General features: G+C 42.6%; 1 protein-coding gene across 3 annotated transcripts in view; it reads left to right on the top strand.

Annotated features, from left to right (window-relative positions):
• TMEM255A (transmembrane protein 255A) overlaps positions 1-26,705 on the top strand; it is a 56,235-nt gene that overhangs the window by 2,115 nt on the left and 27,415 nt on the right. For 2 of the 3 annotated variants that reach the window (XM_005884668.2, XM_014532119.1), the window contains exons 2-7: positions 4,880-5,022; positions 16,053-16,115; positions 18,250-18,339; positions 23,554-23,622; positions 25,081-25,152; positions 25,536-25,624. In XM_005884668.2, the coding sequence (XP_005884730.1) occupies positions 4,880-5,022; positions 16,053-16,115; positions 18,250-18,339; positions 23,554-23,622; positions 25,081-25,152; positions 25,536-25,624 (526 nt within the window). The remainder of the gene's footprint in view (positions 1-4,879; positions 5,023-16,052; positions 16,116-18,249; positions 18,340-23,553; positions 23,623-25,080; positions 25,153-25,535; positions 25,625-26,705) is intronic. The other variant, XM_005884669.2, reaches the window with a different exon arrangement.

The raw sequence follows: 26,705 nt of genomic DNA, 5'->3' as shown, positions 1-26,705 counted from the left end.
TGCCAACAGCCACCACAACCACCTGCCAAGCAGCCCACCCCCTTCCTCGCGCCTGGCCATCCTGTTGGGGAGGAATAGGCAGGTTAGTAGCCCAGGGCTTAAAATGTTGCTGTTTGGCACACTGCTCTGTGGGTTGGGGAACAAGAAGAGATTCTTGGGCTCCCAGGGGGCCTTTGGCCAATCTTGTGTTTCCTGAAAGGTCTGCGCAACAAGAAGTTAAGTGGGCTTCGTCCAGATACTGCGGGGAAAGAATCATGGATCCCTTATGAAGTGGGAGTATGCTCTATGCATCCCTCTTTGGAAAGTCCGCAGATCCAGGGCTCAAGCAAATTCCTGAGTGGAGTGGTAACCATGGATTTTCACACTTTGGACAACTGAGTCTCCCCGGAGTTCCCTGGCGCTGGCCCTGTGCAGCCCAGGCCTGAATCAGCGTCTAGGCTACTTAGGAGCTACTCCCACTTAACTCAGCTCTGGCAACACCATCTTCCTTTGCATGGAGTGGAAGGGTAGTGGGTGGGTCAGTCTCCAAGGGCAGAATTTCTGAGGGGATTCTCCCTACAGGCAAGACACAACCACAGCCAAACAATAAAATTTAAAACACACAGATACACTGAACCAAGGTGTCTGCACTATATGCTGAGTTACTTGCTTACTCGCTGCCTGGGGATGAATGGTTAGTCCATAGCTTGGAGCTGAGCAAAGTGCTTGGCAATAGAAAGATGGTAATCTGACTCCAGCGTCCCTTAATCCCCTCCCAGCACCCCCTTTTCCCTTTTAGCAACATCACCCCCAGGGGCTAAGGCACCTCTACTACAGCAGGGCACTCCTTCAAATAACACTTTGCAATTCACCGATGGGTGTCTCTGGTCAAAGATTTGCCAATGAGGGTGGGGGGATTTCAGTGCCTTTAATGAAATGTTTGGGAGACTGGCAGAGCCTTGAGGCTCTTCTGTGGGCAGCCACCTGTTTCCATGGATGCTCAAGGCTGGGACTTCCTGGGACCCCCCTGTGTGGCAAAGCTAAGGTAAGCAAATGCTAATCAGTTCAAAAGATCAGCCTCGAAAATTAGTCAGTCATCAACAACAACAAATTAGTCCGTGCACAAGACAGGATGCTGGGCCCTCATCCTCCCTGCACTGGGATTACATAATTTATAATCAGGAGGGTAGTCAAGAACATGTACAAGGTGAAACACAAGTGAGCAGAGACTATCACCCTACCTACTGGCAACCCACACCTTGGTGTTCCTGTCAGATACATAATCCTGAAACGGGTGGACACCAGATGTGTTGTGGACCAGACCCACAATTACAATTATAATTGTAGCAGTTATAATTAATATACTTATTGAGTAAGGTACCTAGGAACACAGGGACATGAAATGAGTGATTCCAGTAGAGTGAGCTTGGCCAAGAAAAACTTGGAGGAGGTGTCTTTTGAACAGGTTTCAGAGGAAGGGAAAGACCAAGATTCAGAAACTGCAGTGTAGGGATGGAGTGGGGGGACTTTGACCAGGGGGGAAATACAGAGGAAGGAGAAGCTGGCTGTATTTGAAAGGGTGTAGACAGCAAATAATTGGGTGCTTCTAGAGCTGAGCATCCTGGTCCTCACGAATCTGGGGTGGAGGTGGGGCACTGCGGAGAAGGAGGGCTGCAGCAGTCCTGCAGGGAGGCTGCCAGACTGAGGGGGGCAGGCAATGCCAATGATGGGATTTCAGACTCTCATTGCTGTCGTCACAGGGGAGGTTGTTGTTATTCAAACTGGAATATGCTGGGCACCAAGTAGACAGGCTAGTGAGAGACATTGGGGTTGTGACACTAGTTGGCAAGAAAGCTTTTAGTTCTGGAGAGCCATCAGGTGTGCCCTATTTTAAAAAATCAATTCCATGAAAGTTACCTATATTTATTCATACACACCCCCCATAGCCTGTTTTATTAGAAAGGAAGCAATTCTGAGATGTTGCCTCTTGTTTATTCAACAAGTATTGACTGCTCACTAGGTATCAAACACTGTGATAAGCACTGTTTTCAAGTACCTGCTGCTTTATTTAAGTACCTGGTAGTATTTGAGGGTTTTTTATATGTTCATTTACTAGACATATTCAGAATCAGATGATCCTCTGTTTACAAGAACATCTAAAACAGGTTCTAAATAGCACCATAATAAGAACAGGGCTCTACCTCTTTCCAAAATAAAACCATCACCAGGAAAATGTCCTAAGCAGACACATGAGTTGCCTTTTAGGAGACCGGGCCACGCCTTCAGAGAAAAGGTCTGTCTTGCTCTAAGTAGAGGTGACTTTTAAGTCAAATTAACACTAAAGATAAATGGAGGGATGATTCTTCACTTTTTAAAAGAATTCACCCCCAGCGTTCCTTAAAATGGTCCATTCCCCAAGTGCAACTAGAAATGATCTCATTTACACAAGTATGGTCTTTATAGTGTAAAATAAGGGGTGACATGGGGGAGGAGGGGGGGACAGAGAATAGATATTCAACCTAGTGATGGGAGAGTTTTCTTAGGAATTTTACCCAAAGCAAATCCTAACTAGAGGCAAGGCCCCGGTGGAGCTCTAGGATCTTTGCCTGGGTTTCTCAGCTGACTGGATTTTCAATTCAGGTTCTAAAGCAGGGGAAAAAAATAGATTTTCAAATGACACCATGTGGTTTGCTGAGTCACTTTTCTGACCTGGTTCCTGTGCTTTTAAGAGTTAGAGTGATATTTGCAAAGGAGACCCAAAGGCTGTGAATAGGATCAAAAGCCATGTGGGGAAGAAGCAGGCGAGTGATACAAAAAAAAAAATCAGAAAGACCATGCACACATACACTCCCCCAATTAAGTCTCTAAGGTTACATGTGAGGTGTAGAGATACTTTCATGTGTCACAAAGATAACCTTGGTATATCTAGATGTTTCCCTTACTCTCTTTTGCCAATTTGGGGCAGAGATGGTATGAGTGACAAAGGAGAAAGGCAGACAGGAATGGGAGGTGATATTGGTAAGTTTAGCTCAAAGTCCCTCCATGAAACCAACTGAAAGATTCACTGAGTAGTGTCTATTATTGAATAGACGTAGGGACCCTGGTTTAGAGAATCATTTCGATCCCCTCAAAATCCAGAGGAAGGATTAACTAACCTTCAAGGTAAACAGGTGAAATAAGTCCTGCTCCTCTATCCGCACCACTTGTAGTCTGGTTTCTCCCAGGTTTGCTCATCCTGTTTACCATCAGTCTGCTTGCCAATTGCATCCCAAATAGCCCTTTCACACAAAGGGCCCTGATGTCACAGATCTCTCTAGTGGTCCTTTCTGTTTTCCCGTGGAGACTGGACTTAGGCACCACTGGAGGGGAGCCTCATTTCCCAACTCTCCTTGCCTCTCCTCCCCGGGTGCAATAGGGTGCAGCGTGGGTGCCTATAAATGCTCACGCCACTTCTACATTTCAATGTAAACTAGTCTTAGACTAATATCCTATTAGAAATGACCCTGATGAGTCATGCCCTCACTTTCAAGGCTGACGTCAGGGGAGACCGCCAGCCCCTCCCACCTCCCTTGGAGCCTTGCAGGGACTGCACTGGGGAAGACAAGATGGATGGTGGGGCTAATCCAGAATGGCACTCTCGATTATTTTCTTCCCTATAAAAGGGGATGTCTGCTGGGGGCTGAAGGGTCAGCAACCACCCCTCCCTCTCACCACCACCAGGCCTCTTGAATCCCAACAGTTTCCCCCTCCCTCCCTCTTTCCTCAACCCCTCTCTCCCCTCCTTCCTAGTGGTGCAGTCTAGGCGGCTTCATTGGGCAGCAGCTTCGGGAGGCTACAGTGAGGCCTCCCCAATGACGGGATCCAGTGAACAGACCCAAGCGGCCCCTTTTAGGCCCATAAATGACAGTCAAGCCACTGGATGGGCGACCCCATCAGAAGGCTCCCCACTGCTTCATCCTCACTAGAGAGCTAGATTCTCATAGGATAACTCATGCCTGGTATTTCCTGTTGAGAGCCCCTCCCCAGGTCAGAGAAATGCAGAGTATGGAGCAGTGCTGCAGTGCTCCAGTGCTCAATTCCTTTAAAAAAATTAGATTGAAAAGCGAGTCTAGATATCATTTTTCTATCTGACTTAATAAGCCTGTTTTCGAAAAAAATATTGGTTTGTGTGATCATGTCTGATAAGCACTGAGTATGAGAACGGGTTTATCATCATTTATATTTATGTCACCCTCACATAAGCTTATACACGTATAAGTTATAATCCTCTCCATCTACCTCCCCTGATACATATCTTTGCGGACTAATGGCCTCCAAACACTTACTTTATTACACACATTTGTTATGTGACAAATCTTGCCAACACACTGTTTTAAAGTTTATGAGGTGGCAAATGTCAGAGATAAATGAAAAAAAAATCCCAGTTTCTAGCTTGGTTCTGATATTTACACTGAAAATGAAATTTCATATCTCCAGCTTATGAAAAAAGCCCTTCTTAGTTACACATTGGCTTTAAAATATTTTCATTTAATACTTCCACACGCACACTTCCCATTTATCATATGCCTTATAATTTAGACTAAAACACACTCTACTAAGTGGGTATGACATCTTTTATAGAGTGCTGAAAGCACAAAAATTTGCTCTTTTTATGTAACTGGTAAGATTTCTTCTGCTTTTTTTATTTTCAAACTGGAAATATATATTTTTATTGTGAATGTGGCACCTGATGATTGCCAAAAAAACTGAAGCTCCATTTCTTCCCCACAATTCCACTCCCCAGAGATAACCCCAGTTACCAGTTGGAATAGGAAAGGAAAACCTTACTAGTAATTTTTTCTTTGTGTCCATCTCTTCTCCAGCCAAAATGAACAATTTCAGTTTCTCTGTGTACTTTCAGGAGCCTTCAATCGGAGGAAACGAAACTCCATCTATGTCACCGTGACTTTGCTGATTGTGTCCGTGTTAATTCTCACGGTGGGCCTTGCTGCAACCACCAGGACCCAGAATGTGACTGTTGGGGGCTATTACCCAGGAGTTATTGTAAGTATAAAAGACATAGTTGGGTCTCAGTAGCTTGCTGGCTACAGACATTTGGGTTCTACTTCAATCGTTTTCAATTCGGTTTGAGTTTCTAATGTTTGCTCAGTTTTCCTCCTTTATATATCTCTATATGAATATATACAAAGACAACTCTGAGCTCATTAAGAAGAACACTGGACTAAGCATCTCCATCCCTAAGTAGCAGTGTGATTCTGAGCATTTCTCTCTGGGCATCTGCTTTTCAATATATAATAGAAGTCTCCTGATCTTACCTGAAATCTAAGGACCCTGGCAGCTTGGACTCTGTGATCCAAAGTGATCCTGCACTCCTATCAGGAAAAATGTGTAGAATATTTATTCCTAAAATATGTATATTTGTTTTTTTATAAATTATGTACATGTTTATAAAATATACAAAGTGGACATTCAAAATTTAGATACAGTGAAATAAACAGTAATTTTAACATCTTTATATTAACACTAACTAAATTACAAAGAATGATATGCACATAACATGAAGTCTGTCATTTAAGATAGTGGCTATAAATCCTTATTCAAATAATCCACTAGATAATTTTGAATATTTTTGTCTGACTTCTTACCAGATGATTAGATTGCCATTGCATCATTGACCCGGTGCATGGATTCTTGCACATTGAAAGGAAATTAATTAGAAGGTGGCTGGTGGGTTAGAACTGGGTGGGGCCAGACACACCCTGGAGCCAAACTCTTGCGGTCCCTCCCCAGCGTCTGCGGAGTGAGTGGGATCCCTCTGGCAGGTGGGGTCCATTGGCCTGGCCTGCTGGGATTGGGCCAAAATCGGCTCTCCAACATCCCCCAAGCGGTCCCAGAGTACAAGAGGGCACTCTGCAAAGTTGCTGTCATACAGGACATGGGACGCAAATGCAAGTGTGCAGTAAACCAGATTCAGGGCCGACAGTGCCCCAGAAACAACATAACCCATGGCTGAAGATGGGATCTCGCAGCCCCGCAAGGAATTGGGCTCCCTCTGCTCTGGTTTTGGGGTGCATCACCCAAGAACCTCTGCTGCCAAATCACTGGAGCTCAGCAGCTCCTGCGTTGAGTGTGTGGGCCCTGGTGGTCAGTGCGCATCATAGTGACCAGTCAGACAATCGGACACTTAGCGTATTAGCCTTTTATATACATACTAAAGGCCCAGTGCATGAAATTTGTGCATTCGGGGTGGGGGTCCCTCAGCTCAGATTGCGAGAGGGCACAGGCCAGGCCGAGGGACCCCAGCAGTGCACGATCAGGGCCTGGGAGGGATGTGGGAGGTTGGCCAGCTGGGGAGGAACCGTGGGAGGGCTCCAGGGTGTGTCTGGTCCGTCTCACTCAGTCCTGATCAGCCAGACCCCAGCAGCATGCTAACCTACCGGTTGGACCATCTGCCCTCTGGTGGTCAGTGCATGTCATAGCGACTGGTCGGCCAGTCGACTGTCTGCCCCCTGGTGGTCAGTCACATCATAGCGAGCAGTTGAACAGCCTTAGCATATGATTGGCATATTACACTTTGATTGGTTGAATGGACAACCAGACACTTAGCATATTAGGCTTTTATTATATAGGATGTGTGTGTGTGTGTGTGTGTGTGTGTGTATTGATTTTAGAAAGAGAGGATGGGATGGGAGAGGGATAGAGAGATAGAATCATTGATCAACTGCCTCCTGCATGCCCCACACTGGGGATGGAGCCCACAACCCAGGCATGTGCCCTGACTGGGAACATAACCAGTGACCTCTTGGTTCATGGGCCGAAACTCAACCAGTGAGTGTCATTGTTTTTTACTGTTGCTCTCACCATGTGGCTGACAAAAAGCTCATCCTAAGAGTTACAAGTGTCAGCTCTATTGTTTTCTTATTGCTGGCTTGTGCTTATATTATTAGGATCATCTTCAATTTGTGGTTTCTCAGCAGGAGTCTTTCTGAACTACTTGTCCATTTTGTTGGGACTAATTTAGTTAAAACTAGATAAGACAATCTGGTCACACATAAAATGCTCCACCATCAACCCTTTGCTGCTTGGAACTTGCCCTCCTCCCTCAGGTAGCTCACCTTGTTGTCTGATATTCACATTGAGGGAGGGTGCCAATGACAGTTTGTTTATTGAATATTTGTAACACTTAATTCCTTTCTTATCTATAATAATAAAAGCTTAATATGCTAATTAGACCAGATGTCCTTCCAGACGACCTTCTGGACAAAGCCAGGACTGCGAGGGAAGCCCAGGTCCCGGGTGCCAGAGGGAAGCCGGTGCCAGCAGCTGGGGGAAGGAAGGCCTACTCTTGCACAAATTTTGTGCATCGGCCTCTAGTTTTAAATAAACAAATAGGAAACAAAAGTTCTAATAGTTTATTTCCATACTTCAGTGGATTGTTTTACCCACTCCCAGGGTGCATGCAATCCACTTTGGAAACTGCTGCACTCTTTACATACAAAACCTTATTTATGTATGTATGTATGTATGTATTTATTTATTTATTGTAATCCTCACCCAAGGATTTCTAGAGAAAGTGGGAGGGAGCAAGGAGAGAGAGAGAGAGAAGAGAGAGAGAAGAGAGAGAAACATCTATGTGTGAGAGACACCGCGGTTGGTTGCTTCCCCCACTGGCCCCTACCGGGCTAGGGAACTGGCAACCTTGGTACATGCCCTTGACAAACCCTCAACCCTTCAGTCCGAGGGCCGACACTCTAGCCACTGAGCAACTGGCCAGGGCACACAAAACCTCATTTTATATAAAACCATCACACTGTACACTTTAAATATATACAATTTTATTTATCAGTTATGCCTCAATAAAGCTGGGGGGGTAAAGGAAAGAAAAACAAAATCTCATTTGTATCCACACACACTGCTAACCTAACTCTAGAATTTGGCTCATATTTTCAATATCAAATGAATTCCCAATTGTAATTGTGGGAAAACAGGAAGGTACTTTAGGATGGTTCATTCTTTTAATATATATTTTTTAGGATAGCAAAGAGTTCAGATGTATTTGTTGTTGTTTTCTTTTCTTTTTTTCTCTCTCTTTTTTCTTTGAGAGGTGGGGAAGGGAGAGAGAAGCAACGAGAGGGAAAGGGGTAAAAGATGGATGCCTTTGACAAGCCAGCAGTGAACAAGCCTGACGCATGCTGCTTAGGTCACTAATTCCATAGTCAGCCTCCTCAAGAGCCCAGCAAAGCTAGGGCATGACATGGGCTGGACTCCCAGGAGCTGAAGGTGGCCTGGGGATGTGGCTTTACAGTTTTAGGGCCAGCAGGGCTCCCCTAGCTAGCCAAGAGCAGGTGTCCCACAGACACAGTTTGGTGCCCTCTGTTAAACATATGATGTGAGAACTCACTCAGTCCACTTCCTGTGGTGAGGCAAGAAAACCAGTCGTCAGCAGAATTGGATTTTACCTTTAAACACAAGCAAGGCGGGGGCGGGGAGGAAAGGGAGGGAAGATTGCATTTTGGTAACTTAGAAAAGCAATCTATAGGGTCTGTGTGACTTTGTGTGTTTCAGGTAGCTGCATTTAGTGAAATATTTCTGACTGATGAGCTAATAAGGCTTAAGCCAAGATTCAGAATCTCCATGGGTGAAGGAAAAGCATTTTCCATGTACTTTAAGAGTAGGAACTCCTATTCACGAAGGGTGGCTATGAACTTTCTCTGTAGAAGATCTGGCTGTGGGTGGCTAGGTGGGAATACATTAACAAAGGAAGGAGGGTGCATGATTGTTGTTATTTGAGTACCTGATGTTCAGCTAGAGCTGCCAGTTGAAGCTGTGGGGGCGTGTGTCTCTGTGTGTGCTCTTCACTAAAAGCTCATCTGGAAATGTTAATAGGAGAGCCATCTTTAACAGACAGTGTGCCCCATGGTTTAACCTTTAAAAATTTGTTCTTATAGTTCCTGTTGATTTTTAAAGGGTTTTAATTATAGAAATCGAAGGGGGAAGGTTACAGTTTGAAAAGCAGAAAAATCCATTTGAGTCTATAGGTCAGATCATGTTGTAACAAATACAATTAGGATTCATACCTGTGAAACAGTAAGTGCCTGAGAATCAAGATTTGTCCAGGAATGGAACACTTTCACTAATTGAATAGTTTGGCTATTAGAGAGGTACTATATAAACTCCAAGCCAGTAATTTACCCACCTTGGCATGCATAGAAATGACCTGGTGAACATGTGGAAGATACAGAGCTCTGCTCCCTACACCCAGTGATCCTGATTTAGTTTGTCTGGGTGGGATCCTAGGACCTGAGCTTTCTTTTCCTGTGCTAACCTTTGATTGAAAGAGTAAGACATGCTGAATATGCATTTTAATGAACACCTCAGGGAAGTCTAATTCAGGTGGACAAGCAACTAAAACACAATAAATAATAGTATGCTTAGCAATAAAACCAGAATGAGCATAATGTGGCATTTTAAGATTTATACTGTCAAATTGGTCACTTTGAATATAAAATGCTATTGTATAGGACTGTGAAAAATTTTCAGGTTATTTGGAACCCTACTGTTTTGGACTCTGGTTAAATGTGTTAACAATATATGAGAAGTTAAATTTCAAAACAGATAAATTAGGGAGCAATTATTAGATTAAGAGAAGACTTACCATACAATTCATTTAAATATTGAGATCTTGGGCATTTTAAAATATAGCGTTTGCATAACTCTAAGTCATGTGAAACTTTTCTAGGGCATACTTATTTTGCCAAAAGAGATGCCCTTGTACAACAAGGTGCATTATAATAGAGAGTTAGCTACTCACCAGAGCTAGAATGTGGTATCACCACCCTAAGACACACGTGTACACATGCATCTTTAAAATTATACTCATCTATACAGGCTGAATTGTACAATTTAAAAAATTAAAATCTCCAAAGAAAAACATCAATTTTGCATTTTTACTGTCTTCACATATTTAAGACATACTATTCCAAAAGAATGTTGGTGAACTTTCTACTCTGAAGGCCTAAAAAAACAAGAGCCTGGGTTGTATGAAACTGAAAAAGGCAGGGGAGAGAACCTGCTCCTTCCCTATAATTCTGTAACTTTAGATCCAGAAGAGGGAGGCCTTTAAATGTGTTTCCCAAGCAACCCACAAGATGGAGTTGGCCACCGGATCAGTGCGGAACGCCTTTCATTCTTGAACCCTCTCCCCAGCTGTTGTACTGATAGGGCCCACACCAGCCTGGGTTTTCTTTCAGGAAAAAACCACACACACAGGAGTTTTTACCCCATTTCCTTTGGAGGATGTGGGGGGGTCAGTTAACTGAAAATTATATCAGGAGACAGGGACAACAGGGATCATTCAGAAACAATTAATAGCCCAGAAACCTTCATTAGGCCAGTGTGACTTGAGCTTCACAGGTAAAGACTCTTGATAAATCCAACCAAGTTTTGACTAACTTGAATGCTCAGGAAATACAAGGAGCTCTGGATAGTGGGATTTGGTGGTTTATCATGAATTAGGCAGAATTTTTGTCCACCTCTTGTTGAAAATGTTTCTAAAATATAAGATCATTCTAAATTAAAGTTGCTACTATAGTAAGTACATTTAAAGATGACATGCAAAACTTGATTTGCGAGATAAGACTTATAATGCCAGAAGGTTCTAACCTTCATTGGTTCCTTGTTGCTTCTTGAGTGTTCTCATTCAAAGCTCTCGCAAGATGCCTTTGGCCTGGGTTCCCATGACCTCTCTTCTGCCAAAATTGTTAATTCACAGTCCCCTGAACATGACTTGGGCTTTTCTGCCTTGATATTGTCACTTTCATGGTTACCCCTGGCCCGGAACATTCACCCTGCTTTCTCTTTCTGTATATCTAAATGCTTTGTCTTATCCCAACTTAATGACATAGTAGGGACATTTCTCAGCTACTAGGGTCCACAGTGATGTCTACTGTATTTGAACTTACCATAGATTCCGACTACTAATGATTCCTAGAAAATTCTCACATCCTGCTTTGTGGGATATTGCACTATATTTTCATTTCGCTTTGTTTATACAGGTCCACAATCCCTTATCTGAACCCTTGATTTGGGCTAGATGGGTTTAGACTTTAGACTTTTTTATTTTAGAAGGCAATATAGTGCACATATCATATGTTATCTAACATCCCAGTGGGGTCGTGAGGAACACCCCATAATCGAGCACCTTCATATTTCTACCATAAACTGAATTTTTACACTAAGCCGATAAAGATGATTTTTTAAAAAAACCTCATATCAGTTTAAAGTCTGGTTTTGCTACCAAGTTAGTTATGAAAAACCCTTTTGGTTTTCAGAGCGTTGTGGATTTCAGGATAATGGAAAGGAATTGTGGACCAGTTCACCTTATAGTTCCTGAAGCTGAATCTTACTGGTCTTGGTGTCATACCCCTCCCCGCCTCCTGGACTCCAAATCACAGTGCCTGCCACAGAATAGGTGTCCAACTGATATCTGTGTATTGAATGACTAATCCTTCTGAGCTTCAGCACTGGGTCTCTGGGACAATAGATGGAAATAGGCATAGGTTATAGGGCCCAGCCCAAAAAGAGCACTTGACACTCTGACTTTAATTTCTAATGATTTATCTTTTTTCTTCTACAAGTGGAGGGTAGCCAAAATAAAGCAAAGTGGTTATTTGTTCATGTAATAGGGGATCACGCTGGAGGTCCAAAGGTCTGAATGTTCCATGAATCCCTGTAGCTCTCAAGGGGTGACCACAGAGATTACCCTTCTTTTAAAAAATAGTTTGGGGTTACAATGGTTAATAATATTATATAGGTTACAAGGGCACAATTCTATAATACACCATATGTATATTGTTTTGTGTGTTCACCACCCAAAGTCAAGTCTCCTTCCATCACCATTTATCCCCCCTTTACCCTCTTCTACCACCCCCACCTCCCGTTCCTGCTGGTAATCACCATACTGTTGTCTGTCTCTGAGGTGTTTTTGTTTTTTTGTTTCTTAATCCCTTCACTGTTTACACCCAGCCCTCCAAACCATTCTCCCCTTTGACAGTCTGTTCTCTGTATCTGTGAGTCTGTTTCTATTTTGTCTTAGTTTATTTTGTTCATTAGATTCCACATATAAATGAAATCATGTGGTATATGTCTTTCTCAGACTGGCTTATTTCACTTAGCAAAATACTCTCCAGGTCCACCCATGCTATTGCAAAGGGTAAATTTTCCTTCTTTTTTTTTTTTACAGCTGAGTAGTATTCCATTGTGTAAATGTACCACAGGTTTTTTTAATCCACTCATTTACGGATGGGCTTTTGGGCTGCTTCCAAATCTTGGCTATTGTAAATAATACTGCAATAAACATAAGAGTGCATATGTTCTTTCAAGTTAGTGTTTTGGGTTTCTTCAGATATATTCCCAGAAATGGAATCACTGGGTCATAAGGCAGTTCCATTTTTAATTTTTTGAGGCCCCTCCATACTGTTGTCCACAGTGGCTGCACCAGTCTGCATTCCCACCAACAGTGCATGAGAGTTCTCTTTAGAGATTGTTTTTCTGAGGCTTCAGGAGAGCAAACAGTTGATTAGAAGCAGCTGCCCATTTTCAGGAAATTCTGTTGATTTTTTTTCTTCTTTACTTTCAACCCCTCAGCTCTTCCTCAAATAGGACTTCTCACTCCATCCCCAGAGAGAACTTCTTCCTTGGGTGGGGGGGACAGCTATAAAGGTGACTATACTTACAAACACTGGCCACAAATGCATCAAAGCATGGTTGAAAGTACCCCGACTCTCATAGGACCTGTGGGCTAGTCTTGGCCCTTCCAGTAACTTGCTACAAGAAGGAACGTGTCCATACAATGCTATAGACCTCCATTTTCCTGTCAAATGGGAATGATATGAGCACTACCAAACTCCATAACATTACTATGACCAAAATGGAGGACAAGTGCTTCTCAAAATTAAAATACTTTTCAAAGGTACGGTAGTTTTAGCGACACTGCTGAGGTCATCAACCTGTCATCCAGGTGAGTGAATTCTTCCAGCCAGGATTCAAAAGATAATTACTTTCCTGCCTAGTGAATCTACCTATCATTTGAGCTCATGTTAAAATGCCTCCTCCTCTGTGAAATCTTAGACCTGCCATGTATTTAGCAGCCTCCTTTATGCAAGTCACACTACACACAGGCATATCTCATTTTATGGCTCTTTGCTTTATTATGCTTCACAGATGTTGCGTGTTTTAAAAATTGAAGGCAAGAACCTCCACTAACATATAGATTACAACTCGCTTCACTGTGATAGCGGCTTTATTGTAGTTGTCTGGAACCGAACCCACAATATCTCCGAAGTATACCTGTACCTTATCACATTTAATCCTCATAGTAGCCATGCATTATAGGTAACATTGTGAGTCCCATTTTTAAAATGTAATTTATTTTACTTTTTAAATATATTTTTATTATTTCAGAGAGGAAGGGAGAGGGAGAGAAAGATAGAAACATCAATTATGAGAGAGAATCATTGATAAGTATGCCCCACACGGGATTGAGCCCGCAATCCGGGCATGTGTCTTGACTGGGAATAGAACCATGACCTTCTGGTTCATAGGTCGATGCTCAACCACTGAGCCATGCTGGCCAGGCATGAGTCCCATTTTTTAGATGAGGAAAATGAAGCACAGAGTGGTTCAGAGACTAGCCCAAGGCCACACAATTTATAAGTAACAGAGCCAGGATATAATAAAAAATGAATTATTCTCTGCTCCTATAGCACTTTGTTTATACCCACAGTCTGAATCTCCTTCACTAGATTATGAGTTCCTGGATGTCAGGGCCATATCTTCTTATTTATCTGACAAAATACTCAGCGAATGTTAGAAAATTGGATGAGTTGAAGTAGAACAGAATGGAATGGAAGGAGACGTGAGGGAATTGAATGAAGTAACTGGCTTGCCTGGGATTTCCAGTCCCAGTGTGCCTTGTCTTGCCAGTCAATCCCCTGAGACTTTAGCCCATCTCTTCTGGTCACTGCCATTAGATAGCCATATGAGAGTGCAGAAATAGCTAGTGTCTTTGCTTCCCATCTTAAGGCAGACTGCTGTTGGCATTCAGGAGACATTCAGTGAATACCTGTGGAAACTGAACTACTCAGTAAAAGCATTTATTTTCCATGTAAGAAGATGCCTCCAACTTCCTTTCAATGTCCACAAGTGGCCCAGAGTTCCATAAGCACAGACTATTCATGGAGTTCTTCCTAAAAAAAATAAAAGCTGTGAAACATATTGGAGGGGAGGATGAGATAGAACACAAGTCTACTATGGAACACAGCAAATCTATAATAAAAGCTTAATATGCTAATTAAACCAGACAGCTGAATGACCTTCCGGACAAAGCCAGGGCTGCAGCAAGGGCCAAGTCCCTTGCACGAATTTCGTGCATTGGGCCTCTAGTAATGATATAATTTTCTAGCTCAAATCAGGTTAGAGCTGCTCAAAAGTTAATTGTTTTTTAAAACAGTAATAATAATCACTAGAAGAGTAATTAATATTTACTGAGTACTTACTATGTACCAGGCACTGTGCAAAGTTCTTTCACTGTATCATCTTGGTTAATCCTTATAAAAGTCCTATAACAGGGCCACTACTAGTCACTGTTTTCCAAATAAGGAAGCTGAGGTTTAGAGAGGTCAGTCAGTTTGTTTAAGATTGCACAAACATAAGTGGAACACAAGCTGGGGTTAGAAGCCAAGCTAGTCTGATAACCAGGTTTTTTATATTTTTTAAATAACCAGGTTTTAATCAGTATACTTTAGGACAACTCTTTTTAATTACCTTTAAAATAAGACCAGGTGGGAGATAGGTATAGTTTAGCTGTTGAGTGAGGATGTTCTTAGTAGAGTATTGGATGGCATGGGATCTGTGCAACCTTATGCACTTCAGCTTCTGTTTCCCAAGAGGGTTTGCTGGCTGAGTGGCCCTGCAGAGTGAGTCTTTGTACATTTGTATTCATTCCTTTTATTCTTGGGTTTCTGAGACAACCACCCTGTCCCCCTACACTGCCCCACCAAACTCCTGCCCAGTCCATGGGTCCATTTGATTTCCAAGCCTATGTGTAAAGTTTAGGGCCTTGAACTGAAATAGATGCCCCGGTGAGCCAAGGTAAGGCTGTAGATGGAAATCCAGACCATTAGTGAGGCTAAAAAGATATGTAACTACATCGCTGAACTTGTGTTAAGGTTTATTGGTCCATTCTCACCACTTTTTACTTCTTTCATTTTCATCCCCATCAACAGCTATCAGTTAGTGATCATTTTTAGCTGAGACTGGCAGACTCAGTCCACTAATGGCAGAACTGAGACGAAAGTGGGATCTGCTACACCAAACCATCAGCCCAGCCACTTACTAGTAGATAGGGAAATTGTTTTTCAGGGTTTTATGCTGCCATTTCTGTACATCCTTTAATGAATGCTTTCTGTCCGTAAATGAAGCAGAGATGGAAGGAGAGGTGAGTAAGTACTAACATAAATTGCAGTGGGTCAACCACAAATACAGGCTTTCAAAAAAATTGTTCTTTTTTTTAAGTTTAGGTTAAGGTGCTTGCTGATTTCTAAAGTACTTCCTGGGTTTTATTAGTGTGCCAGATGCATCAAAAATTGTTATTTCAAACCTTTATTTTGTAATCCATACATCAGATTGGAAGGTCACTTTAAAGAGGATAAAGATCAGAATATAATTCGTGCTTTTCCCATTATATGTCTCTTACTGATTCACCACTTACATGCTAGGTAATGAATATTGAAATTGAAATTAGCAGGCTCTGAAAAGCTATGGTTGACTTTGACTTTTAGTTTTGGGGAGATACATTTCTTTTTAGGCGTGATTCCTATCTACAAGGAAAAATTGGCAACTGGTGGGAGAAATACTTTTATTGCATACACTTTGTGTAAGTAACGACTGCATATGGTTTTAGCATCTATACCCTCGTCACTTTCCATTAACCTGAATCATATCTAGAAGCTGAATGATTGTGCGGTCAGGCTGACCATTTCCCCACATGCTATGTGTGCCTTGTTGCTTTGCAGCTTGGCTTCGGATCATTCCTTGGAATCATCGGATCCAACCTCGTTGAGAACAAACGACAGATGGTAAGTTTTCATTACTATAGAATCAAGTTCTTCATCTGAAAGTAACACATTTCTTAAGGTTGCCCAAATTGGGCCACAAAAAAACTGCTACTTTGCCTTTTCGCCTAAGCCTCCAGGGAACTTGTTTTTCAGTGACTCTGTGGTTGGGACTTGTTCTCATCTTGTCTGATGCTCCCTCAGGGGCCTAGCTAGTCTCCTCAAGTCACAGGGATACAATATTTTGTATCTTGCCCTTAGCTTTCCTCCTCACTCCCAGAGGACTGCCCCAGACTATCCAGTCAGGAGACTGTCCTCACCTAAAATCCCTTTGCTTTTGTGATTTTCATTGCCACAGCCCTGGTTTTTTGGTGACTGTCACATCTTCCTCTCTGGTGCATAATCTTTTGAAGAAGTTTTTGCAGAGGGTTCCCACTTTTAGGAAGTTATAATCTAGAGTACTTTGATTAAGAGAACAAATATACTTGAGGCACATAAATGACAAAATAAAATATGGAGTCTTAAAGTATTTCCATTATCTGTAGTTCAAAAGTAAGTATGTCGTAAATTTGAAAGGGAGGATGAGCATATATAACAGGAGTTAAAATTTAGAAAGTTCTATGTCCTAATGGGTTCCCACAAGAGCAAGCTGTTGTATTTTTCTGTTCCATCTGAGAAAGCTTCCTAGAGGGCAGGAAAAGAAGGTATGGACTGAATTGCAATCATATTGTAGTTTTATAGGGCTTGTAAATCAAGATGCCTGGTGAGTGGTCAGATGGTGGACTGATTAGGCTCCCCCAGTATAAGTCTCTGTGCATCTTGACTTTGATAATGGGGTCTATTTAACAGTAAGTTTAATCAGATAATGTAATAGCTCTAGGGACAGAGAACTCTAATCATATGCTCTCCCCTAGCAATGTGGGGAATCGCCCTCAGGGGAGTTCTAATAGTTCTTGTTTTCCATTTCATCTGGACTCCCCCCTGCCAGTTGTGTTTGCACTTTGGACCTAAATTATTCAAAATAATGGGGGAGTTTTAGTTGTAGAGCTGATCATAGCATAGCGAATAATGCCAATTTCATGACATTGTTCATCCATTATTTACCAATTCTCTTTAGTGCTGTGAAGTGAGATTTATGGGGAGAGGTTTCTCAACAACTCCCAAAGGAGATAAGCATTTCCTCCTAGCCTGTTGAGGTGGGAGAAACTTAGGGTGGCCTTGGCTCTGATTCCTCCTTCTCCCTGGAGAGCTGCTTAATGCCATGCTATTTCCCCCTTAATCCCCCAAACACCTCAAGGAAGAAAAACGCTGAATCTATCTAGTTCTGGGGGTCAACATGAGTAGATGGTGGACTCAGGCTGCACCTATCCATGCCCCTGGAAGCACCTACTCCCTACCACCTTTGTAATGGAAGATAAATTATTAGGAATATTTCTTTTGTCTAACAAGGTCAGAGAATAGGGCAATCTAGTTCAAGCAAACGTTTTTCTTACTTGAAATTCTTCATATGCACCACACAGAGGCTTCAGTGTCAGAGGCTTCAACCTTTATAAAATGTCTTTGACATTTAAGTTTTAAGTTGAATGTTCTCTTTATTTAATGATGCAGAAGACCATGTTGGGTTATGCAAGGCCTCAGAATCATCCCTGTATTCATCAATGCCCACTATGAGGGGTTGGGAAGAACAGTGGACTAGGAGTTGGTGGGCACCAGACTCTTGCATGGACTAGATGGTGATCCTGGGCACACACACCACTTCCACTCTCTGAGCCTCTAATTTCACAATAAATTAAATAGAGAGTTGGACTACATGATGTCAAAGATCCAACATTTTTCTGAATCTGAGAATGGAAGAGTCACACAGTCAAATTCTGCCATGGACAGCATGCTGGATACCAGCAAGCCTCCTCTTTGGTGCTCACAGGCTCACAGAGTGAATTTCTTTATTTGCCCTGAAAATGTAAAAGGTGCTTCATCAGCCCCTTCTCTGCCTCGCCCTTCCTCAGCTCCCACTAATCCTGCATGGCTGCAAAGAGCATCTTCATGGAGTGGCAAGCCAGAGTTCTGCTTTGTCTGGCAGTCTATTGGGGATCGTCTATTCTCCAGAAGCAGCAAGAGTGGAAAGCTAACAGACACTTTTGTTTTGTTCCCTTCACAGTTGGTGGCTTCTATCGTCTTTATCAGCTTTGGTGTGATTGCAGCCTTCTGTTGTGCCATAGTTGATGGGGTCTTTGCTGCCAGACACATTGTGAGTATTTTTAGTCCTGGTTTAAAGTAAGTGTGCACTACAGCAAGGCTTCACTGAATCTGTGCTGGATGTGTGCTGAGTGCCCTGAGAGGAACAGAAGAGAGAGAAGATAGGATCCCTGTACCAAAGAGCTGACAGTCGAGATGAGGACACCCATGGACACACGGGCATCTAGAGAACTGAGTCTAGGCCAGCCGTGGGCAAACTACGGCCCACGGGCCGGATCCGGCCCGTTTGAAATGAATAAAACTAAAAAAAAAAAAGACCGTACCCTTTTATGTAATGATGTTTACTTTGAATTTATATTAGTTCACACAAACACTCCATCCATGCTTTTGTTCTGGCCCTCCGGTCCAGTTTAAGAACCCATTGTGGCCCTGGAGTCAAAAAGTTTGCCCACCCCTGGTCTAGGCTGAGGGTACAGACTCTAAGTACCAGAGTGTTTTATCTTGGACTTCAAAGGTCAGGGCAGGCTTCCCAGTGGTGGTGGGGCTGGAATTAAGCCTTTGGCATGTGGGTGAGATTTGGAAAGGCAAAGGCAGGGCAGTGGGACCAGGGGAATGGCTTAGAACTGATGTTGGTAAAGAGGAAGTAGGGAGAGAAGAGCAGGAAACCACATACTAGTAACTTCCTGAGAGACTTGAAGTTTTCAATAGATGGCCTCTCTCTCCTTCAACAGCAACAAGAGCAGACCACCTTTTCTTGGATGCCTGAACTTTGCTGTCAACTACAGCAGTGATTGGAGAGTAGAGATGTGATTGGGGTCTAGGGAAAGTCCCAGAACTAGAAGCTTCCATTCAGAGCCCAGTCCTGGTGTTAAGATGCCAACTGCTTCCTACTCTGGAGAATCTGTGCCTTGAAAAAGGCCATTTTACTCCTGAAACCCAAATTTGTGCTTATTCTCTGGGGATAAGATAGACACATAGGATTCAGAGCATTCCTATGTGGCTCTCTATAGGAGAGGATGGCATCATGAGCTAAAATGGCTTTCTCCATTTCCCTTTTTCAGCACTTTCTATTTCATACTATTCTAGACATCTGGCCTAGGGCCAACTTCTCCATTAGGCACAAGTGCCTGTGATTCACACTATTTTCAGGGGCCCATAAAAATATTATTTTTTTTCAAATCAGAAGAAAATGATGCATATATAGGTCAAAAGAAAGTTTTTGTATAATATGAATATATGGCGATTAAATAATAAGATATAATTAAAATAAATAAAATATAATTTTCAATATTTTTAAAAGAAGGAGGGGGCCCACAAAGGCAAAAGTGTCTAAGTCCCAGGGAAGTCATAGTGTAGTTCTGATCTGGCCCACAAACAAAAATCAAGCCACAGCAAATAACTGAGCTCCCACAACAAACTCAAATAGTCATTTGATTCCAACTGAACCAACATCAAAAATGAAAACATGTCATGAACTAGTTTGACTTTGTTTTGTTTTGTTTTTCTAAAACAGTTGAATTGGAGCTAAATTGTATTATTGAGATCTTCTGTGGATCAATGATATTTAAGTTCATTTCAGTCATGGGCTAATAGTGCAGGTCATCCTGAGGGAGTGTCATATGTATGGTTGGATATGGAAAATTATGATTTGCAACATTATTATTTTAATTTCAACTTGTTCTTGGACTCTCCTCCCAGACATAAGTTAGTTCCTCCTTTGCCAAGATTAGAGGAATTCATATGGTCAGTGCTGCCACCCAAGCAGTATCTGAAATGGCATCTCTGGAAATAATTTCTGGGAAGGGGTAAAAGAAAAAGGTGGGAGAGAGAGGCCCTTTGCCCAATTTTCTTTCAGGGCCAGGATATAAATGTAGGCCCTTAGATCAGACCCATCCCCTCTGATTTGCGCTGAGAGCAGCCATCTTGTTCTTCATCGTTTTCTTCTTAAAAAAGCAAATGACACATCAGGAACTTATCCACAATCCTATCACCCTCATATACCAATTATTATCATTTTTGCATATTACCTTCAGAGCACGTACTTATTTTTGTAGCATGGTTGCACTCAGTCATAATATGCATGCTATTCTGAATTCAATAGGAGCCATCTTGATAACAATAATGCCTTATTTTTGTGTATGCATGTAGCGTTTCATTGTGCCTTCACATCTATTATTTCATTTGAGACCCACAGCAATCCTGTGAGGTATGTAGGGCAGGCATTATTATCCCCACTTGACAAACATTATTCACTCTGCGGCGGTCTCCATAGCAACATAGGCCTTGTGGCTAAGAAGCCTGCAGTAGATTTTGATGGCATCATGAGCTAAAATGGCTTCCTCCATTTCCCTCCTATCCTAATTTTTTAAAACATCTTTATTGAGATGTAGTTCACATCTCATATAATTCACCCATTTAAAGTATACAATTCAGTGACTTTTATATCTTCACAGTTAGTGCAAACTATCACCACATCAATTTTAAAAGATTTTCATCATCCCCCCAAAGAAAACCCATATCTTTTAGCTGTCACCTCCCCATCCCCTACTCCCCAGTCCTATGCAACCACTAATGTAATCATACAATATGTGGTATTTTGTGACCTGATTTCTTTAACTTAGTATAATATTTTCAAGGTTCATCCATGCTATAACATGTATCAGTGCTTCATTTCCTTTTATGGCCTAATAATATTGTATTGTGTGGATATACCAAAGTTTGTTTGTGCAGCTGATGGACATTTAGGTTGTTTCTACCTTTGGCTATTATGAATAATGCTGCTATAAGCATTTATGTACAAGTTTCTGTATGGACATATGTTTTCATTTCCCTTGGCTATATGTCTATGAATGGAATTGTTGAGTCATGTGGTAACTATGTTTAACCTTTTGAGAAACTACCAGACAGTTTTCCAAAGTGGCTGTGCCATTTTACATTCCCCTTGGAAGTGTATGAGTGTTCCAGTTTCTCCACATCCTTGTCAACTCTTGTTATTATCTGACTTTTTAATTCTAGCCATCCTAGTGGATTAGTGGGTATGAAGTGGTATCTGATTGTGGGTTTGATTTGCATTTGCTGGAAACTCTTAATGTTTTATTACTGGCTTCAGTCAAAGGCAATGGGTAAAAATCCAAATTATATTTACCAGAAGTTTCCTCTAATGACCCCTATCTGCCTTTGACTCCAGGCTCTGTGTACCTCCCACAGATAGTGGCCTGAAGTAGCACATTTGACTCAGTGGGTTGGGGTAAGGCTGGATGAATCTTTAAGAAAACCTTTGTGTTTCCACTGTACCTGTCCTAAGACATCTGCCAGTCCTAATGGACACCCAGAGACTTTTGAGGAATGAGGCTTTATTCATTTATAGTGATATCTGTTGGCCAGTTTAAATTAAAGGTACATCTTGACCCTAGTATTGCTTGGATGGGTTAAAGCCAGCTTTTCCTGTTTTTGAGGCCCTTTAATGTCATCTTGCCCTGTCTTTTGGCTTTGGGCATATGAACTTCTAAAGTCCTACTTTCCTACACACCCCTGTAAATGTTTCTTGTTCTTTCTCTCTCTCGTCTCCTAATTCCTCCCTTTTTCCTCCCCCAAATATAGCCATTAACTAGATGGGAAAGTCATATTACCTTTCTGTGCCACAGTTTCTCCTTCTCCAAATGGATATAATAATAACCTACCTGTCAGGGTAAGTATGAGGACAATATGAAGTCATGGGTGTGTACATGCCCTAAGAGGGCTTGGCACAGAGCAGATACTCACCACAAAGCAATATCTATTTCCATCCCTTCACTCCAGAGATGGTGATCCTTTAGATTAAAAAGGTTGCTGAGCCCTGGCTGAGTGACCTTTCCTTACCTCTCAATTGCATAGGCTTGTTCTTCCTCTGGGATCTCAATGTAGAATAGCAACCAGAAACACCAAATGGGCAGCCATTGCATATGTGTATTTTCATTTAGGGTATTTGATGGCTGAATGCTTTTTGCAGAACCAGGAGGTCAGGAGTGCTGTGACCAGCAAGCACATCAAGCCTCCCATTCCACAGGGTAATAATAACTTCTGCTATCACCCGAACATGGAAAATAAACCCTGTTGGGTTTGAACATGAGAACTCTCATTCTTTTCCAGCCCAACTCCAGGATAAGGCAATAGAACAATGTACTTTTAGAACACTGGGCAGCCAGGAGGTTCATGTAGAAGCAGCTGATGGAAAGTCCTAGGTCCTTGATGGTATGGAGGCTAGGAGGCAGGAAGCACTTGGGTGCCAGGAACAGGAGATGCTAAATCACATGTGGATCATTGGAAATGCTGAGAGAACTTGGGGCAGGGTGGGAAGCAATTGGTAAACTCCCATTGCCAGGATGCTTTGGCCAAACCCCTAAGGTCACTTTGCATAAACTGATTGTCCTGTCCCAACCTGTTTTTGGCCCAAGCCCCCTACCACTCAGGGGATGTTTACTGGGGATGTTTACTGTTACCCTGAAAGTGAACAACATCCCCTGCCTGCAAGCTTCCCGGCAGCATTGTTCTATGCCAACCCCCACCCCCTGTACCCCGTGCCTGAGAGCTTCCTTATGAGGAAGCTAGCCAAGCCAGTGGGTAAATCAACTGTTCTTAAGGCCCATGTTAGTTTTCTGGGATTTTGCAGTATTTTTGGAGTTCTCTGTCTTTATCTAATTTGTGAAAATGGCTCATAGTTCAGGTAAGTTAAAATCTCAGTAGCTGCCCATCCCCCTGGAGCTTGCTTCTTGAGCTCTTCCTTCTGGAAAAGCTGTGGCCCTGACAGCAGGGAGTACATGTCAGCCAGCCCGGGTCCTGTCCTCAGGTGATAATGAGACCTCATTGTTAGAGCTATGCTGTCCAGCCCCATCCCCTCCCCATCATTTAGGAGTGTGATGTTGCAATTACCTGGAGCTTTGAAGCTCAGTCCCTGGGAACTCTGTGCAAGAAGAAAAAGACTAGGAATAAAACGAGAGAGGAAATTTGAGTAAACCCAATTCTCAATCAATTTCCTAATTTCCCATTAACCAAGTGGTTCAATTGAAAGCAGTTATTAGAACATTTTTATCTGATCTTCACATTTTCAGTCTTCTTAGTTGAATTAATTCAACCCACTGCTTACTCTCTCAGGTGTGTGTGTGTGTGTGTGTGTGTGTGTGTGTGTGTGTGTGTGTGTGTGTTTTCAAATCTTTTATTACCCATCAGACCACTTGCTGCTTTATTTTCCAAAGCCAAAACCCCTTTGGTTTGGTGTTTCCATTTATAGGATCTGAAACCACTCTACGCTAACCGGTGCCACTATGTCCCCAAGACATCCCAGAAGGAAGCTGAGGAGGTGAGCCAGAATGAGGCTATATGTCTTACCTTTTGGGAAAGTCTTCTGTTCTGTATAAAACCTTTGTCTTTTACTCCTTTCCAGGGGCCTAAGGCTGGCTGCTAGGTATCTGTTTTTGATTTGTTCTGCGGATCAGAGCACAGTGCTAATAAGACTATGGTCATAGGTTGGAGCCTCATGAGGCCTAATAAGATTTACTTTGTTTTATGGACACAGGCTGCCCCTCTGCCCCTGCAGGCAGCCTCTCAGTTTGTGGCTTTGATCCCTAGAGAAACAGATAAGAGTACAGAGGCCACAGTGCAGGGCCCTCCCCCATCTCTGTGGATAATGGTTCAGTTGCCTGTGGTTCAGGTGCCCAAGCTGGAAGAAAATCAGAAGCTCCACCAAGGCACTAGGCCTAGACTAGGGGGGCGGTGGGCAGATCCTGAGTCCTCCACACACGAGGGGTCAGGAAGTCAAATGAGGGTGATTGAGAGGTCTAGTTCCCTTGGTGGCTCTGGGGAGGGCTGGACTGTTAGCCTGGCCCCTTTCATGAGACCGGTCTGATAATGTTTGAATGGGTACATGAGAGTCTCTCTCCACTGACCCACACAGCTCTCTTTGTGTTCCATGTCCTTTCATGCAGAACTAGAGGTGGTGGACAGTGAGGTGAAGCACGGCTCCATGTCATTTTTGGAGAGCTTCCATTTCAGTACATAATAGCCCTTCCCCAACCCAGAGATCACTTTCATAGGAAACTGTACTGTGTGCTTCTAGGAACCTTGACACTTTGGTTCTCTGTTAATCTCTATATTGAAAGTCAGCCCTCCCCCGCCACCACCACCCCTGCCCCGCGCCAAAAGTTAGAACAAATTTAAACTTGTGATTGGGAGAAAAGAGAGATGAGTGGATATAAAATGACCACTGCATTACACAACTTCAGGGGAAGCCATTCTATATAAAACATAATGTGAACTTATATTTTATGGAGTTAGGCAGAGCGATAGCCCTGCTCCCAAGGCATCAGGGCAAATACTTTTTTTTATGGCCCTGCCACCCACTTGCCTTCTTTTTCTTTCCCCAATTACAAATTTACCATTTTTCTAACTATCCTCAGGTTAGAAGGGAAGAGTAGAAATATTATATGCTTATCAGAAAGTCCGTGAGCATTTGGATAAAAATGAATGCTCATTTACTAGGAATATTCTCTATAACACAACTGAACAAATTTACAAACACTTCATTGCATCTATATAGCCACATGGGGGAGAGAGTCTGGAAAATTTCTTACCAACAAGAGTAAATGGAAATTAATCTTTAAAATTTTTTGCTAATCATGATGGGTAAAATGTCATTGCTCTTGTCTCGATTTCGTTGTCATTGCTTTCTTGTGTTAATTTGGTGACTGTAAAAATGTTAATAACTTCCATAGGTTCTCTGATAATCCTTGTCCCCCTAACCCTATTTTTCCTATATAAGGTCATAAGTTCCTCAACCAAAAATTCTCCTTCCGCGAGGGTTATGAGGAACCTTACCCAGGCAGCTAGAGAGGTACCATTGTACTTCAGGGTGCATGTGACAGCCCCTCTGTCTTCCTTCCCATCTGGTCCCCTTTCCTATACCATGATTTTCCTTCCCTGTCATATCCTCATTTCCTACCGTCTATTTGTTCTTCTGTCTGTTCTTCCATCCATCCTTCCTCCTCTTCATCTCCACCTTTCAGGGATGGGACACTGAGGGCATGGCTGAGGCTGGATTTGAGCCCAGCTACACAGTGAGTTGCCTCATGCACAATTCAGCCAGTCCCCTGCCCAACCCTCCCGTGCATTGGTGTGTTCATCTCACAGCATGTCGCTAACTCACATTTCCAGTCCCAAAAGGGTCCTGCCTCCCATGCAATGCCAGCTCATCTCCTCACTATTGTGTGCCCTCAGGTGAACTGCCCTCACCTCACCCGTGGATTCTGCACGCCTCGCATCCGGGGCAACACCTGCTTCTGCTGTGAACTCTACAACTGTGGCAAGTAAGAGTGGAGCCTCCAGGCATGGGAATATTGGTTTGATCACAATGGATGATAGAAGGGCTAGGATGGGGGAAGGGCATGCCATAGGGATCAGAGAAGTAGAAGACACTGGTCAGTCACCAGATTTCAGCCCAAATGCATTACCTGCCTTCTCTGTGCCAGGAAGCATGTCAAGTGCTTTTAAATATTTTTTTTCATTTCATTCTTGTCTATGATGTCTGTAGAATTATTATCCCCATTTTACAGATGATGAGAGTGAGGCTCAGAGGAAACAGACAACTAGCCCAAGGTCACACAGAAGTTGAAAATTACAGAGATAGGGTCAAACACAGTTCTAAGTCCAAGTTGAACAATACTGAACAAGTTGCCCTAGCTAGTTTGGCTCAGTGGATAGAATGCCAGCCTGCGGACCAAAGAGTCCTGGGTTTGATTCCGGTCAAGGGCACGTACCTTGGCTGCAGGTTCCTCCCTGGGTGAGGCTCATGCAGGAGGCAACCAATTGATGTGTTTCTCTCACATCAATGTTTCTCTCTGTCTTTCCCTTTCTCTTCCACTCTCTCTAAAAATCAATGGAAAAAATATCCTCGGGTGAGGATTAACAAGTCATTATTGAGTACTTTCTCTGTGCATGGCCCTATTCTAGACACTGGAGATTCAGCAGCAAACAAAACAAAAATCCTTGCCCTCTTGGAGCTTCTATTTTATTAGGGAAATCAGTCAATAAAGGTAATAAACAGGGTTAGGCAAAAGTAGGTTTACAGTTGTTCATCTATACCAGCGGTTCTCAACCTGTGGGTCGCGACCCCTTTGGGGGTCGAACGACCCTTTCACAGGGGTCGCCTAAGACCATCGGAAAACACATATATAATTACATATTGTTTTTGTGATTAATCACTATGCTTTAATTATGTTAAATTTGTAACAATGAAAATACATCCTGCATATCAGATATTTACATTATGATTCATAACAGTAGTAAAATTACAGTTATGAAGTAGCAACGAAAATAATTTTATGGTTGGGGGTCACTACAACATGAGGAACTGTATTAAAGGGTCCTGGCATTAGGAAGGTCGAGAAC

The sequence above is a fragment of the Myotis brandtii genome, unplaced genomic scaffold, assembly GCF_000412655.1.
Source record: "Myotis brandtii unplaced genomic scaffold, ASM41265v1 scaffold846, whole genome shotgun sequence".
In the NCBI taxonomy this organism is placed as follows: domain Eukaryota; kingdom Metazoa; phylum Chordata; class Mammalia; order Chiroptera; family Vespertilionidae; genus Myotis; species Myotis brandtii.
The sequence above is the reverse complement of the archived record's forward strand: the minus strand, read 5'-3'. Positions and strand labels throughout refer to the sequence as shown.